At 45.8% G+C, this 14,826-nt stretch overlaps 1 protein-coding gene across 2 annotated transcripts in view; it reads left to right on the top strand.

Annotated features, from left to right (window-relative positions):
• Positions 1 to 14,826, top strand: part of UST (uronyl 2-sulfotransferase) — a 288,030-nt gene that overhangs the window by 183,372 nt on the left and 89,832 nt on the right. For both annotated transcript variants that reach the window (XM_068550775.1, XM_068550776.1), the window contains exon 5: positions 389 to 542. In XM_068550775.1, the coding sequence (XP_068406876.1) occupies positions 389 to 542 (154 nt within the window). The remainder of the gene's footprint in view (positions 1 to 388; positions 543 to 14,826) is intronic.

Here is a 14,826-nt window from a genome sequence, read left to right as displayed (position 1 = left end):
CCAAGGAGACATTTGGAATTTACCAGGCAGTCCAAACATTCCTTGAGGGCCAGTGGAAATACAACACCCAGTTCAGCGTGGCCCCGCCCTCAGGAACCTGCAGCCTCCTGAGAAAACGAGACCGCATCTATACCTTCACGTTGACAAATACCGCAGTTTGCACAGCCCTCACCGCCTCTCAGCAGGTACCTGGACGGGCACCTCCCGCAGGATAGTAAGTGCCCCTCAGGAAACACTGCTTGCTGATTAGATTGTTCACTGGCACCTGAGCAGACAGGGTCTTCTGAGGATGATATATTAACCTAGAGGGGAGCCAGTATCTAAGTGGGCTTGATTTTCCTCCCGAAGTGATGGCTTGTAACCAGCTCCATGTTTGTGTGCGTCATAGGTTTGGAGGAGACCAGCCTGTCTACATCAACATCATTAGAGACCCTGTCAACCGGTTTTTATCTAACTATTTTTTCCGTCGATTTGGAGACTGGAGAGGAGAACAGAATCACATGATCCGTACCCCCAGCATGAGGCAGGAGGAGCGCTACCTGGTAAGTCCTGTCGCCTCGAACAGAGGGCCCCTCCCCTCCCCATGGCCACCCTATCCACGAGCTCCATGCGATGAGGGCACGTCCTCAGGGAGCAAGTTTTTGCCAGTGAGAAATTAATTTTCCAGATGACCCAGATCTTAACGCACATTTTCTCAAATGACTTTCTAGTCTTTTCTTCCTCAGTTTGTCTTTAGTGCTCGGTTTTAGGTCCCAGAGAAGAAATAGTCTTTCCCAGGGAATCCTGACCAGCACTATTGTCGTTTTGGTGTGTTTGGGGATTTCTCTGAAAAGGTCACAAAGTACTTTCTCATACTTCATGCCATTCAATTCCCGTGACAGTCCCATGACGGAGGGGTATTTTCAGATGAGAACCCTGAGATTCCAAAAGGATGTGAGCACAACCATGACTGACGGTTTCCAGGTCCTCTGACTCCAAGTCCAAGGTCCTTTCCACCATAGCACAACAGAATCAGGCATCTTGGCAAAATCAGTTTGCTTTTCTGGACCTTGTTTTGGGACCCTCAGCTTCATAGGGATGTTCATTTTGATCCCAGTAATTGTTTCCACGGCTTGGAGTTGGTGACAGATGAAAGTAGTGCATCTTGCAGCCAGCACCAGAATAAAAGGTGCGTTTCCCACTAGTTTGTGACCTAGATGGACAAACACTTGCTGAGTGGCTTAGAGCCTCAGCCACTAAGGTGTTAAAGAGGCTGAAATGCTGGTCTCTGTGTCTGAGAGAGCCCGTCAGACACAGAGAGACGGTCCCGGGCTGTCAGGCACAGCGGAAAGAGAAGGATGCATGGAGGGCTCTGTGCAGATCTGCTTCCGCGGCTGGCGTGTAACACAGAGCCCATGCCCACCGCTGGTGCACGCACTGCAGCATCCTCGAGCTAAAGAAGAGTATCGTTAGTCCCAGTTCCAGCACAACGCCAGAACTTCTCTTTCCTCATTTGATTTTAAAAAGCATGATAAAAGTATGTGTTTGGAGGATGGAGCATTTTTCGATAATGTCATTTCATGTCTTAAAATTCACAATTAGAGTTGAGAAAACTGAGATGCACAGAAGTTGATTATCGTATCCGGTGCTATGCAACTAGTTATAGATGGGCCAACACTAGAAACCAAGGCTTTTCACTCACCATTCAGCATTTGTTCAACTACCTAATGCTTCAATGAAATACTCTGATGGTATATTTTTAAAGTGGCTTTTACTTCTTTTTCTTTTTCACTTTTGATGGCAAAAACCCTGATCTTTTTCTTTAAACTACATGTTATGAATATGGCTCTGTATTTTTTTATTCAGTGAGAAGTACATATTCAGAGTATAGAACCACTTACTAGAGGAATAATGTCTTTATAGTTTGTATTGGACCTGATTAGTATTATATGTTTTTTTGAAAACATAGAGCATCTTCCATGTAATCAAAATATACTACGAAGTTTCTGGCTCAATCCGATACTACAAAAGTTTAGAACCGAGTGTAGCAGAAGATGTTGAAAAACCAAAGATATGAAAACAAGTTTTATGAATCTTACTCTTCAAATATTAATATAGGTAATAAGTAAATTCATAGTCTACCAGAAGGTGAAAAGTGATTCGGGAAAGTGGAGGGGCAGTCCCAGGGATCCATCATGCAGCGGGGGAGATGAGGGACAGGCTGCCATGCGATGTTAATAAGCAGGTCAGGGAAGGCATTGGATCTGGCATATAAGCAACAATTAGGATGAGAAGTGGAATTGGTCACTCGGTCGGTTGGGAGAATGCAGCTCCAAGTGGAGGGGGCAGCTGGACCAAAGACCTGGAGTGGGCACTTGTGTGCTCATTCAGAAATCAGCAGGGAGAACAGAGTGGCTGGTATAGAGTGAAGGGTAGGGAGAGGGAAGTGGCAGGAGGTAAATTCGGAGAGGTAAGTCTTGGAGACCACAGATCATATAAGGCCCTGTGAGGCACTGCAGTAACTTTGAGTTGGGAAGTAACATGAATAACTGCAAATCGTTCACACCCTTTTTTATTGAAGTATAGTTGATTTACAATGTTGTGTTAATTTCTGCTGTACAGCAAAGTGACTCATTTATACATATTTATACATTCTTTTTTTTTTATATCCTTTTCCATCGTGGTTTATCATAGGATACTGAATGTAGTTCTCTGTGTTATATGGTAGGACCTTGTTGTTTATCCATTCCATATAGAATAGCTTACATCTGCTAACCCCAATCTCCCACTACAGCCCTCCCCTAAACCCCTCCCCCTTGGCAACCACCAGTCTGTTCTCTATGTCCGTGAGTCTGTTTGTTTCGTAGATACATTCATTTGTGTCATATTTTAGATTCCACATATAAATGATATCATGTGGTATTTGTCTTTCTCTGTCTGACTTACTTCACTTAGTATGATAATCTCTAGTTGCATCCATGTTGCTGCAAATGACATTATTACATTCCTTTTTATGGCTGAGTAGTATTACATTGTATATATGTACCACAGCTTCTTTATCCATTCATCTGTCGATGGACATTTGGGTTGTTTCCATGTCTTGACTATTGTGAATAGTGCTGCTATGAACATAGGGGTGCATGTGTCTTTTTGGATTAGAGTTTTGTCTGGATATATGCCCAGGAGTGGGATTGCTGGATCATATGGTAATTCTATTTTTAGTTTTCTGAGGAACCTCCATACTGTTTTCCATAGTGGCTCTACCAACTTACATTCCCACCAACAGTGTAGGAGGGTTCCCTTTTCTCCAAATCGTCTCCAGCATTTGTTATCTGTAGAATTTTTAATGATGGCCATTCTGACCTGTGTGAGGTTGTACCTTGTTGTAGTTTTGATTTGCATTTCCCTAATAATTAGTGATGTTGAGCATCTTTTCATGCACCTATTGGCCATTTGTACTTCTTCTTTGGAGAAATGTCTACTTGGGTCTTCTGCCCATTTTTTGATTGGGCTGTTTGCTTTGTTGTTGTTGAGTTGTATGAGGTGTTTTTATATTTTGGAAATTAAGCCCTTGCTGCAAATTGTACACACCTTAATCAGTGATTCTTTCTCCCGTATCTCCACTAAAAAGTGGAGCCCTCCTCCCAGCAGGGGATGTGTCATCTCATGAGCCTTCAAACATCCTCAGCAATTCTCCCCCTTCTTTCTGGGAGTCAGGACTCCTCCCTGCTGCTCTAGACCTATATCTGACACCTGGGTGCTTGTTCTGAAGTCTCACAAGCCTCCTCACACTCAAAGTTTCCAGGGGTTCTATTGAAAATGGGGTCTGTGGGATGGAGACCCCAAAGTTGTGCAGTGCACAACCTACACAGCTGTACATGGATGTTCCAATATTCTTCTTCAGTGCTCCCACCAGGTTCTGCGCTGGCTGGCCATGTCATTTCTCTGGGTGATATAATGTCTTCACATCTCTTCTGTCCTCCCAACAGCCTATAAGCTCTTTGAGGACAAGATAAGATCAGAGTTCCATCTATGTCCTTGGTACTCAGAAGAGGGGCTGAATTAGTAGAAGCCTCAATACACTCTACTTAATCAATAAAATAAACAACAACAAAAATATTAATACAGTTATAATGTAGTTAATATGGAGTTGGGGGAATCTTCTACGTTTTTCTACCCTGCCAAGTTTTTGCCATCCTGTAAATCATTCCACATAACATAGTCTTCACACAAACAATCAGTTGTAATCATTAGCGAGAGAAATTTTGTAAACATGAGAGAAAAAACTCATGGTTTAGTTTTTTTTTTTTGAAGCCCATAAAATGTTGAAAGTTGGTAATGGAGGCAACTCTTATATTTTTGAAGAGCCTTTATGCTGTGATATGAGAGATTCCGGGGAAATTTCCCTGCCTGGAATTCTACCCTTAGAGATTTGCAGGGGCCCCCGTTCCAAATGTAAAACACTGTGTCCTGGGAAGGGCCGGTGTCAGATGAGCTCAGCTCATTCCTTGGCAAGACCCCAGCAGGAAAGCACTGGGCTCCCCAAAGTAGCAGAGGGAGAAATCAGGGGAGCAGGAGTGGGGAGGGGCCCCAGGGACACGTGACTCCTTTATGAGCCAGCTCCAGCCTGACCCCGTTAGGAGGGCTGTTTTCTTGTTCAAAGGATGGTTTGTTTATTTGGAAGAAGACAGTCTACAGCCTTTTTTTTTTCATAGCTGAAACTTTTCATTCCATCTCCTTGGTCCCATCAGACCCTTGAAATAAAACTGCCCCCTTTCAGAGCCTGTCCTCATTTTGGCAAGCCTGGGTGGTCAGTTGTTTCGCTCAAAAGAGGGTGTTGTTTGTGTCTCGCTGGGGTGCAGGGCAGCTGTGAGGAGACCTGGTCCCCTCAGTGAGGCCCCGCCTGGGCATGAGGGCCCAAAAGGGGATGCACGCAGAGTGACCCCGCGCCAGAGGGGGCAAGCAGGGCAGGCCACCCCCTCGGGGGACCTCGCGGCGAGGCCTCTCCCTGCTCGCTACACACACACAGAGTCACGGGGGGGTGGCCCGAAACGGGTCCACTGATATCCCCACATGATTCCAGATCTCAGCGCTCCGAAGCCACTTGCTTTATCCCGTTGCCAAAAATCAGGCAGCTCTGCTCCTGGCCGTGAGCCTTGCAGAGCTGCTTAGCATACAGCTGAGAGAGGGCCGGGGCCTCTGGGGCTGAAATATTATCATCTCTGATGCCGGGTGGTTGGGAAGAAAATGGAAAAGGGCGCAGGGATCGTAGGATTCGCAGGGTCCCTGGAGGTCGGTCATGAGGAACCTCTCATTTCACAGATGTAGGAACAGGGCCTGGGTCTAGTGATGGGTTAGGGGTCCTGCCAGGCGTAGAGGCTGTCCTGACTCCACCGCTGTGAAGCTGGATCACTTGGACCTTATGTTTGACTTCCTGAATGGTAAAGGGAGAAGAGGACTGGGCCAAGTTCCATGCTTTCTGAGCAAAATCATTTTGTCTGACACATCTTTACAAAGGCATAGCTGTTATAACAATTTTTTTCAAACACCCAAGCATCTTATAGCTGTTTTCCATATTTTCTGGAAACAATTAGATTTTTCTGAGAGTTTGTTTCTTCCCAAACCAATCTTCACTTGTATTTATCAGGAAATAATTTTACCATAAATTATTGCTAGAACGGATACAAATTCAACTTATAGCAGCCACGCTGTGAAAAAGCAGTTCTCTTAGGCTCGTTTCTCTTTGTCCAGAGCCAGAGTGCAGATGTAGCTGCATCCTTTTCTGGGTTTCGACTCAGGAGGTGGGGTAGATCTGAGCCCAGGCACGCTTTGACACGTTCCAGCACTTGAGACTCTTCTCCAGTTGGAGTTCAGGCTGCGTTATTTCCAGGGCAGGGAAATACCTGGCACCCAGAATGCAGTTCATGAGAATGAATGTCTGCTCATGAAGAGCAACTGCTGTGATTTACAAGCAAGGGGGGAGAATCTCATTCCTGCCAAAGCCACTCCCTTCTCCAGTCCCTGAGTTTCCAGTCAGCTGCCATTTCTACCCTGTCAGTTACACGTGTGTGATTTGTGCTTGCTGTTTGCCTAAAACCTGGCCTGAGAAAGTTTCACGGTAAAATATTCTGCAGAGACAGCACTTAGCACTTTCAAACGCCAAAAGATACCAAGCTGGGCTCCTTACCCAAACTTACGGCAACTTCACCAGAGTATCCTTCACTAGGTGACCCTCCATCTGAAGAGCAGGAAGAGAGAGGAGGGCATTTTCCCAGGGAGAAAACTGCCTCTGTGATACCGTTTATTCATCTTGGCTGTAAAGCGTGGAAAGTAATGCATGTTTGAAAAAACAAGTGGTAATTTACAGCTTCTTAATTCATAAAGAATTCAGTGAATCATGTTGGCCCATTTGGATTCCGGAGAAGCCTGAACATTGGCCAGCGTCAGCAAAGATTTTCAGAAAGCTATGCGTTTTAATCTGCTTGAAAGCTTTGGACTCTGAGCATCCTTTAGCTTTGGAAGTGTATGTATGAAATACTTGTTTCTGGAAATTTCCACCCTGTCCTGACTGGCTGAGGCTGTCCTGGGAATGAAAACTCAGGCTGTGCCTTCATCCCTAAAGCATCATTTTTCTTAAAGGAAGAAAACGAATAAGGGATTGGGATCATCTGCTTTTTACGTATTTCAGTGAATATCTGTGTTTTCCAAATCTCTGAAGGTAAGAGAGTTCTTTGTCTCCAACTAGTTCAAATTTGGCTTATGATTGCAGGCTGAGCTAACGGCCCAGGACATGGTGTACTTAGGTTGCGCTCTCGGCTGCCCTCTCTGCGTGACTCAGCCAGTGATTTAGCCTTTGCGAACCTTACTCTTCTCATCTGTACAATGGGAACATATTACCTTGCCTGTATCACAGGCTTCTTGAGAAAATAAATTGAACATTCTGTACAGAGGTGCTTTGAAAGCTAAAACTTTACAAAACACGTTTCAGCATTGATGCTTTCGCACGCCTGGCTCTATCAGTGGCTCCACGAGACCATGTTTTTCTGTAGACCCGGGGAGCTTCTCTCCTCTGGGGAGCCAGCAGGGGCTGCTGTCCTCTTGTGGCTCAGGCCACTCTGGGCCGTGTCCTGAACCGTCAGGTCCATGTGGCTTCTGCTGAGATCTCAGATGGCCCCACTAGACCCCTTCTCCTGGGAATCCGTTTCTAAGGAAACAGCTTCTCTTTGTGTTCCCAACAGCTGGAGACACGTTTTGATCCTAGCCCGCTGGCACCCATTTGTCCCGTGTTTATTTACTTGGAAACCTAAGCTGGTGTAGGCACGCGGTTGTAAAGTCACCGAAGCGGCACGTTCTGACCCCCGAGGGGTGGGGAGGAGAGGTGCGCGGGGCCGGCAGGCTCTGACATGCTGTGAGCCGCCGCAGAGGACAATGGAGCCCCCCCCCCCGGAGAGAGATGTCTTTGACATCCATTTGTCCTGAAGTATGTCGAAAGCAGGGGTCGCAGGTGTTTTTAGAACCAAAGACCAGTTCTGCAGTTTAGCAATACAGGGAGTATCCGTGGGAGCTTGGGACAGAGAAGTTGATGGGCATAGAAGGAGGAGAGGCACGAGGTGAGTAGGAAACAACAAAGGGATTTTGGGGGAAAGGAGGGGTCATGAGAGAGCCGTGAGCTTGGAGCCTTTGCGAGGGGAGAACAGAATGCCACCAGCCACCACCTGAGGTGTCACCGAATAACCGCACACGCAGCCGAGTGTGTAGCTTGATGCGGTCAGCGGCCTGTCCCCATATTAGCACATTCATCCCCAGGGCATCCTCTGGTGTAGGTATTAGCACCCCCCCTTCAACCCCCTTTTACGGTAAGACCCCTACATACGAACGAGTTCCATCCCAAGAGCGCATTCATAGCCCAATTTGTTCTTAAGTCCAACAGAGTTAGCCTAGGTACCCAACTAACACAATCGGTATATATATCAATAGTACTGTACTGTAATAGGTTTATAATACTTTTCACACAAATAATACGTAAAAAACAAACACAAAAAATAAAGAAAACATTTTTAATCATCTTACAATACAGTACCTTGAAAAGTACAGTAGTAGCAGCTACATCACCACTGCTTTTACGCTTGCTTCCAGACATCCTGGGCTTGAAATAAAGATCCTGTACCACTGTATTCTGTACAGTACTGTACAGTAAAGTACAGAAAAGCACAACCACTTGTAGAGGATGCACGCACATGGCAATGTACACCAGACACATGAACTAACTTACCTGATTGGACATGTGAACGCACGTCCGCATCTTTGAAAGTTCACAACTTGAAGGTTCGTGTGTAGGGGACTTACTGTGTAGACTAGGAAGGTGACTCCGAGAGGCTAAGTGGATAAGACCAAACCTTGAACATGAGGAAGTGTGTTAGGCTGCATGAGTTACAAGGAGTTCAGGTCCACTCAGGTTGCCTCAGGGGAAGAGAAAAGTAAGAGTTATCATTAGGATAACTAATGGTATCTGCCCTGGTAATGAGGACAGAAGGGCCACAACTTCCAGCAAAGACCAGGAGATGCCACGCAGAGCCAGGCCACATGGAAAGATCAGAGCACAGCTCAGCCTCCCTGCGGGAAAACCAGAAGTGGTTCAGAACGGGTGCCGGGTCCAGCGACCGGGTTATGTGGGCACCCGGTCAGCCCAGGGCTTCCCTTCTCCCTGTTCCCTGGTTCTTGACACACTTCAGCCGCTCGCTGTGCTCTCCCCTCTGCTCCCACGATGGATGCTTCCTGGTGTTTCTCTGTAGCTCACATTCAGTCTTCTAAGAGTGACTTACTCGTCCACTTGATCACTCTGACCAGCCTTAGGTCATGTTTGGCTGCCCCTGGGAAGAGTCTCATCCGTGCTGTGGTCAAGGGCGTGGTCAGACAGATGGGACAGGATGGGGTCACCTCCAGGTATAGTGTTTGTGCTAATTGCCCGTTACTGCTGTGGCAATTTACCACACACTTAGTGGGTTAAACTACCAACATTTCTAATCTTCCATTTCTGTAGGTCAGCAGTCTTGACACCAGTCCCACTGGGCTAGACTCAAGGTGTTGGCAAAGCTGATTTTTTTTTTAAAGATTTTTTTTTTTATGTGGACCATTTTTTAAAGTCTTTATTGAATTTGTTACAATACTGCTTCTGTTTTTTTGTTTTGGGTTTTTGGCCGCGAGGCATAGTAGAATCTTAGCTCCCCGACCAGGGATCGAACCTGCACCTCCTGCATTGGAAGGGGGATTCTTAACCCCTGGACCACCAGGGAAGTCTCCAAAGCTGATTCCTTTTTGAAGGCTTGAGGGGAAGACCCATTTCCCTGTTCATTTGGGTGGTTGAGACTCCACGTCCTGTGGTTGTAGACTGAGATCCCATTTTCTTGCTGGTGGTCAGCTGTGTGCCGTTCTCATTCTCTAGAGGCATCTACGCTCCTTAAACCGTGGCTCCCTCCCTCCATTTTCCAGGTAACTGGTGGTGGGTTGAGTACCTCCCAAGTTTGACATTTCTCCCCCTCCTTCTTCTTTTTTTTTTTTTTATTTATTTATTTTGTTTATTTATTTTTGGCTGTGTTGGGTCTTCGTTGCTGCACGCAGGCTTTCTCTAGTTGCGGTGAGCGGGGGCTACTCTTCATTGCAGTGCACGAACTTCTCAATGCAGTTGAGGAGCATGGGCTCTAGGCACATGGGCTTCAGTAGTTGTGGCACACGGGCTCAGTAGTTGTGGCTCGCGGGCTCTGGAGCGCAGGCTCAGTAGCTGTGGCACACGGGCTTAGTTGCTCCGCGGCTTGTGGGATCTTCCTGGACCAGAGCTCGAATTCGTGTCCCCTGCGTTGGCAGGCGGATTCTTAACCACTGCGCCACCAGGGAAGCCCTCTCCTCCTTCATCTTCCATCTCATTTCTCTAACCAGCTGAGAAGGGTTCTCCACTTTTAAAACTTTCTGTGAATCGACTGGACCCACCCAGATAATCTAGAATTGTCTCCCCATCTCAAGGACTGTAAGCTTAATCACATCTGCAGAATCCTTTTTGCTGGATATGGTCCCATATTCACAGGTCCCAGGGATTAAGGGTGTAGACGTCTTTGGGGTCTATTATCCTGCCCACCACAGTGTCACCTAGGACTGCGGGGACTGAGGGGGCTGTGGAGGGGTTGTGAGCATGACAGGCATTTTGAAACTTGGCTTGTCCCAGCCACCGGTGGGGAGCCCACGTCTGCTTTCCACTGTGACATGCTGCCATGCAGTGGCACCAAACTATGGCTTTCCTGTCTCTGGTCTACAAAACCAAGGGGCCAGTCATACATTTTATTTTTACTCCTATGGGTGACTTATTCATCCATCCATCTACTCATTCATCATTCATTTATTCATTCAATAAATATTGATTTAGTATTCTGTGTGACAAGCGCAATAATAAGAACTGGAAATAAAACGCTGAGCAAAAATAGACCCCGTGTCTATCCTCACAGAGCTCAGAGTCCTGAGAGGGAAACAGGTATTAATCCCAAAACCACACAGATTCATGTGAAATAGTAACTGCATCACATTTTACAACACAGAGAGATGTGCCACTGTCCAGGCATAGAATGGGGTAGTTGGCAAGCCTAGAAGTCAGAGAAGTGATGGTTGAACTAAGATGTGAAGGGAAAGAGGAGAAGGAAGAATATCCAGACATTGGGAACAGCACATGTAAAGGTCCTGTGGCAGAAGGGAGCAAAGTGAGCATGGGGGAAGAACCAGGGAGGCTGGAGTGGGGTGAGCTGAGGGAGGAAGGAAGAGCTGAATCTCATAGTGTGGGCAGGCAGGGGTCGGGCCCCCCAGAACCTCCCAGGGCTTGTTCAAGAGGACTGGGGAGACACTAAGGGATTTAAAGCAGGGCTGGGGATGGGGGAGCATGTTTTCATGGGATCCTAAAACTTACATTTTGGAAAAAAATTACTTTAGCTTCAATATACAGAGCAGAAAAGGGCTCCAGTTAATCTGAGGCTACTGCAGTGATCAAAGGGGGAGATAAACAATCAAGGAGCGGGTGTTTATGGAGCGAGGCCCATGTGTGAGGAGCAGCTCTGGGGGCAGGGGTGGTGATGGGGGAGCATTTACAGTGGCGGGGGGGGGCACCTCACTGTCCTTCCAGTTGCTAACTGCCTGGCTGGCAACAGAAGAGCCAAACTTGAGGAGTTGTCATTGGTTGGGACATGTTTAATTAGCAAAAGAATGATGCAGACACCGGAGAATTCAGGAGGAGAAACATCAGTGAGAGATGGGATCCTTGCGGGAGGCTCCCTGGACGAGGTGGGAGCTCAGTCTTTGGGGACGGATGCAGATTCAGGCGGGGGTGAGGGTCAGGAGGACCGCAGTTTGTGTAACAGTCTGAGAGCCCGAGGCTTGCTCCGTGGTCAGCCACCCAGCTTGGCTGGAGCAGAGGGTTTAGGGAGGCGAGGAGCTTTGGGACTGAGACGCGATCCTCCAGATGTCCCCGAGGAGGCTGCCAAATCAGCTTTGCCTGACCTGCTTTCTCAGTGGACGGTCCCATCAGGGGCATCAAATCCAAGCTGCCAGAGCGCAGCCAGGTGCATCCCGCTGGCCACCTGTCAGCTGAGCTCATCTGCTCCGGACCCCCGCGCCTCACTGTGAGTCAGCGACCAGCTGCAGCTGCCTCCTTGCTGGGGGCTCAGCCCTGCACCCCAGCTGGGACGGATGGCTCAGATTTATGACGGTGGTGGTTCTCAGCCTGGCCGCTCATTGGAATCACCTGGGAGGCTTTTAAAACTACTGATGCCTGGGTCCCACACCCAAAGATTCTGGTTTAATTGGTCAGGGGTGCAGGGTGGGCTTTGGGACTTTTTAAAAGCCCGAAGTGAGGCCAACATGTAGCTAAGGCTAAGAACTACTGAGAAATAACAACACATCCATTCTTGTCTGTATTAGCAGGAGCTATTTTTACTGAGAGATATACCTCCTGAATATCTTCTAGAAGCTCACTTACTATATCCTCTGCACATTTGGAAAAGCTCTATTTGCTTTCCCCTCAGGAATTTTTTTTATTTGTTAGACTTTTAGTTGGCGTGTGCAGATAAATGTCATTAAAGGAGTCTGATGGTATAGTGTAAGATTTGTTGTATTTACGAATACTCTGTGTAGGTCTTAAGTCAGGCTTTCTTTTAAACTGAAGTGGGAAACCTGAAGTGGGAAACTGAAGTGGGAAAAGAGTATATTATACTGTACATTTAAGATCTCACTTTAGGAAGCGTGCTTTAGGCAATAAAACAGAGAGTAAGTACTTTGATGAATAAAATATTTTAGCATGAAGACATCTTCTTATTTGGCCGATGAGGCATTTAGAATCCAATGCCATTTTTCCAAAGAGACGTGCGTCACTCTTTAAATGCAGGCCAGTTCATAAAATACAATAAATGCTAAATTTAAAGACATGGATGAATAGAACTACACTTTAAATGCAGTCAGGAAATGTTCTTTAAAATAATGTTTTTTAAATGCAGCCAGGGAGCTTGCTATTCAAAGAAGTTATGCGGTGAAGTTTTATATAAAGTAAAAAACTAATGGCTCGATTTATGTGTGTTAAAATTTTGAATTTCATATTCTACACTTGTTTTCCAGAACTTGGCACACCTCTGTAGTTTTCCTCAATTTGCTTTGCCAAACTGTAATATTTTTTCACTGCCCAACTGTTTTACATACACAGCATAAATTCCCCAAAGGCAGAAGGACCTCCAAACGTGTCCTTAAAAATATTTCGCGAAGTCTAAAGACAGGAAAAGTAAGTGTAAAACATCTAAGAGATTTATTGGAATCTCAGCTTGAAGTCTAATTGTAAGTACTTATGAAAATGTCAAAATTAACAAGAAATAGCTGGCAGTTTTTCTAATAACTGTAAATTGAGTTAGATAGTGTGTAATTGGAAAAATGCTTGCTTCGCTCAGGCTCTCTCAAAACAAGTCTTAGAATCTGTTAGCTGCAGCAGCCTTGCCCTCTAATGGCTGGAAATTGAAGGACAAGGCTAAATACTTTTGACTGCAGGGAGGATAGAAACTAAGCAGAGGGATATGGCACCATGTCAGAAGACTCTTCCCTGACATGACATGAATCTTCATTCATGATTAAATGAAAGAATTTTAACCAAAGCCTACTCGATTTCAAGTCAAATGAAGCTTTATGGCTCTGCATTTCATATTACAAACTAAAAGCACAATGGAATTGTATCAACATGTAGCTAAATGTTTCTGTACTCTTTTTTTTTTTTTTTTTTTGCATTGAAGAGGAAGGTTATACCGGTATGACTTTTTTTTTTTTTAAGGGGAGGGTTTTTTAAAAAAATTAATTAATTTATTTGTTTTTATTTTTGCCTGTGTTGAGTCTTCATTCCTGTGCTCGGGCTTTCTCTAGTTGTGGCGAGCGGGGGCTACTCTTTGTTGCGGTGCACAGGCTTCTCATTGCGGTGGCTTCTCTTGTTGCCGAGCACGGGCTCTCGGCGCACGGGCTTCAGTAGTTGTGGCACACGGGCTCTAGAGTGCAGGCTCAGTAGTTGTGGTGCACGGGCTTAGTTGCTCTGCGGCATGTGGGATCTTCCCAGACCAGGGCTCGAACCCGTGTCCCCTGCATTGGCTGGCGGATTCTTAACCATTGAGCCACCAGGGAAGCCCCTGGTATGACTTATATAGTGAGATGGCTGCCCCTTCACCACTCTGCAGAGTTTTAAACACTCACTGCCAGTTTTTGAAATAAACTAAACTCTTGGATGAGACTTGTCAAAAGAATCAGCAGATGCATAAAAGAAAGTTATCAAGTTCAATAAGAGACAGAGGAAACTTTGTTGACGATGAAATCTCACTATAATTATGGCATTCCATATCTGACCACTATTAATAAATAAAAACCCTATGAGATTAAGAAAAGTGATCTAAACCAAGACAATAGGGAGTTCCCTTGTGGCCTAGTGGTTACGGGCTTTCACTGCTGCGGCCTGGGTTCAATCCCTGGTTGGGGACATGAGATCCCTCAAGCCATATGGCACGGCCAAAAAAATAAAAAATAAACCAAGACAATAAGATTAACCTCAGCCAACCTTGATTACTGCTAATCTTTATTTCTCCAGGTAATTATTACTTGGTGTGAATTATATTTATTTTTTACATGCTAATATAAATAATATATATTTTTTACTTGTTAATATATATTGCTTCTAAAATCCTTCAAATTATTTCACATTTGTATATGTCTTATATGTTTAACTAAAATATAATTCTCTCAGATGGTAGGACATGATCTCCTCTTTTAATCCCAGCACACTTCACAGCCACCTGGCCAACACCCAGCCCAACTTTCAGTACATACTTAATAATAGATACAAATGTGGACCAAGCACCAATGTTTGCCTCTTCTCTCCACTTACAACTTCAATATATTTTGAACACCTGCAAAGCATCAGACACTGTGATGGGAATAGCTATGGCAAGATGAGCATCTGTTCCTACTCTGCCTCTGCCACACACAAAGAAACCCATCTCCTCCTGTTTTCCATTAATAGTGAGTGATACCCCTATCGATTCAGTCACCCATACAAGAGACTCTGGAGTCATCCCTGCCTGCTTTCTTTCCCCAACCCCCCAACGCATATGCAATCAGTCACCAGCTTAACCTGGAATCCTCCTGAAAGCAGAGCCTGAGGCAAGGGTTTGGATAAAGGGTTTTAGAATTTGGACAGTGATCCCAGGGACTAGGAGTGGGGGACTGGAGAGAGAGGGGAGGAGGGAAGGTCAATACAAGGGCGTGTCCTGACATTGGTCACTCCCGTGGAAACCGAGG

Source organism: Eschrichtius robustus, chromosome 9 (assembly GCF_028021215.1).
Source record: "Eschrichtius robustus isolate mEscRob2 chromosome 9, mEscRob2.pri, whole genome shotgun sequence".
Lineage (NCBI taxonomy): Eukaryota > Metazoa > Chordata > Mammalia > Artiodactyla > Eschrichtiidae > Eschrichtius > Eschrichtius robustus.
Note: the sequence above shows the minus strand (reverse complement) of the source record. Positions and strands in the feature narration are given on the sequence as shown.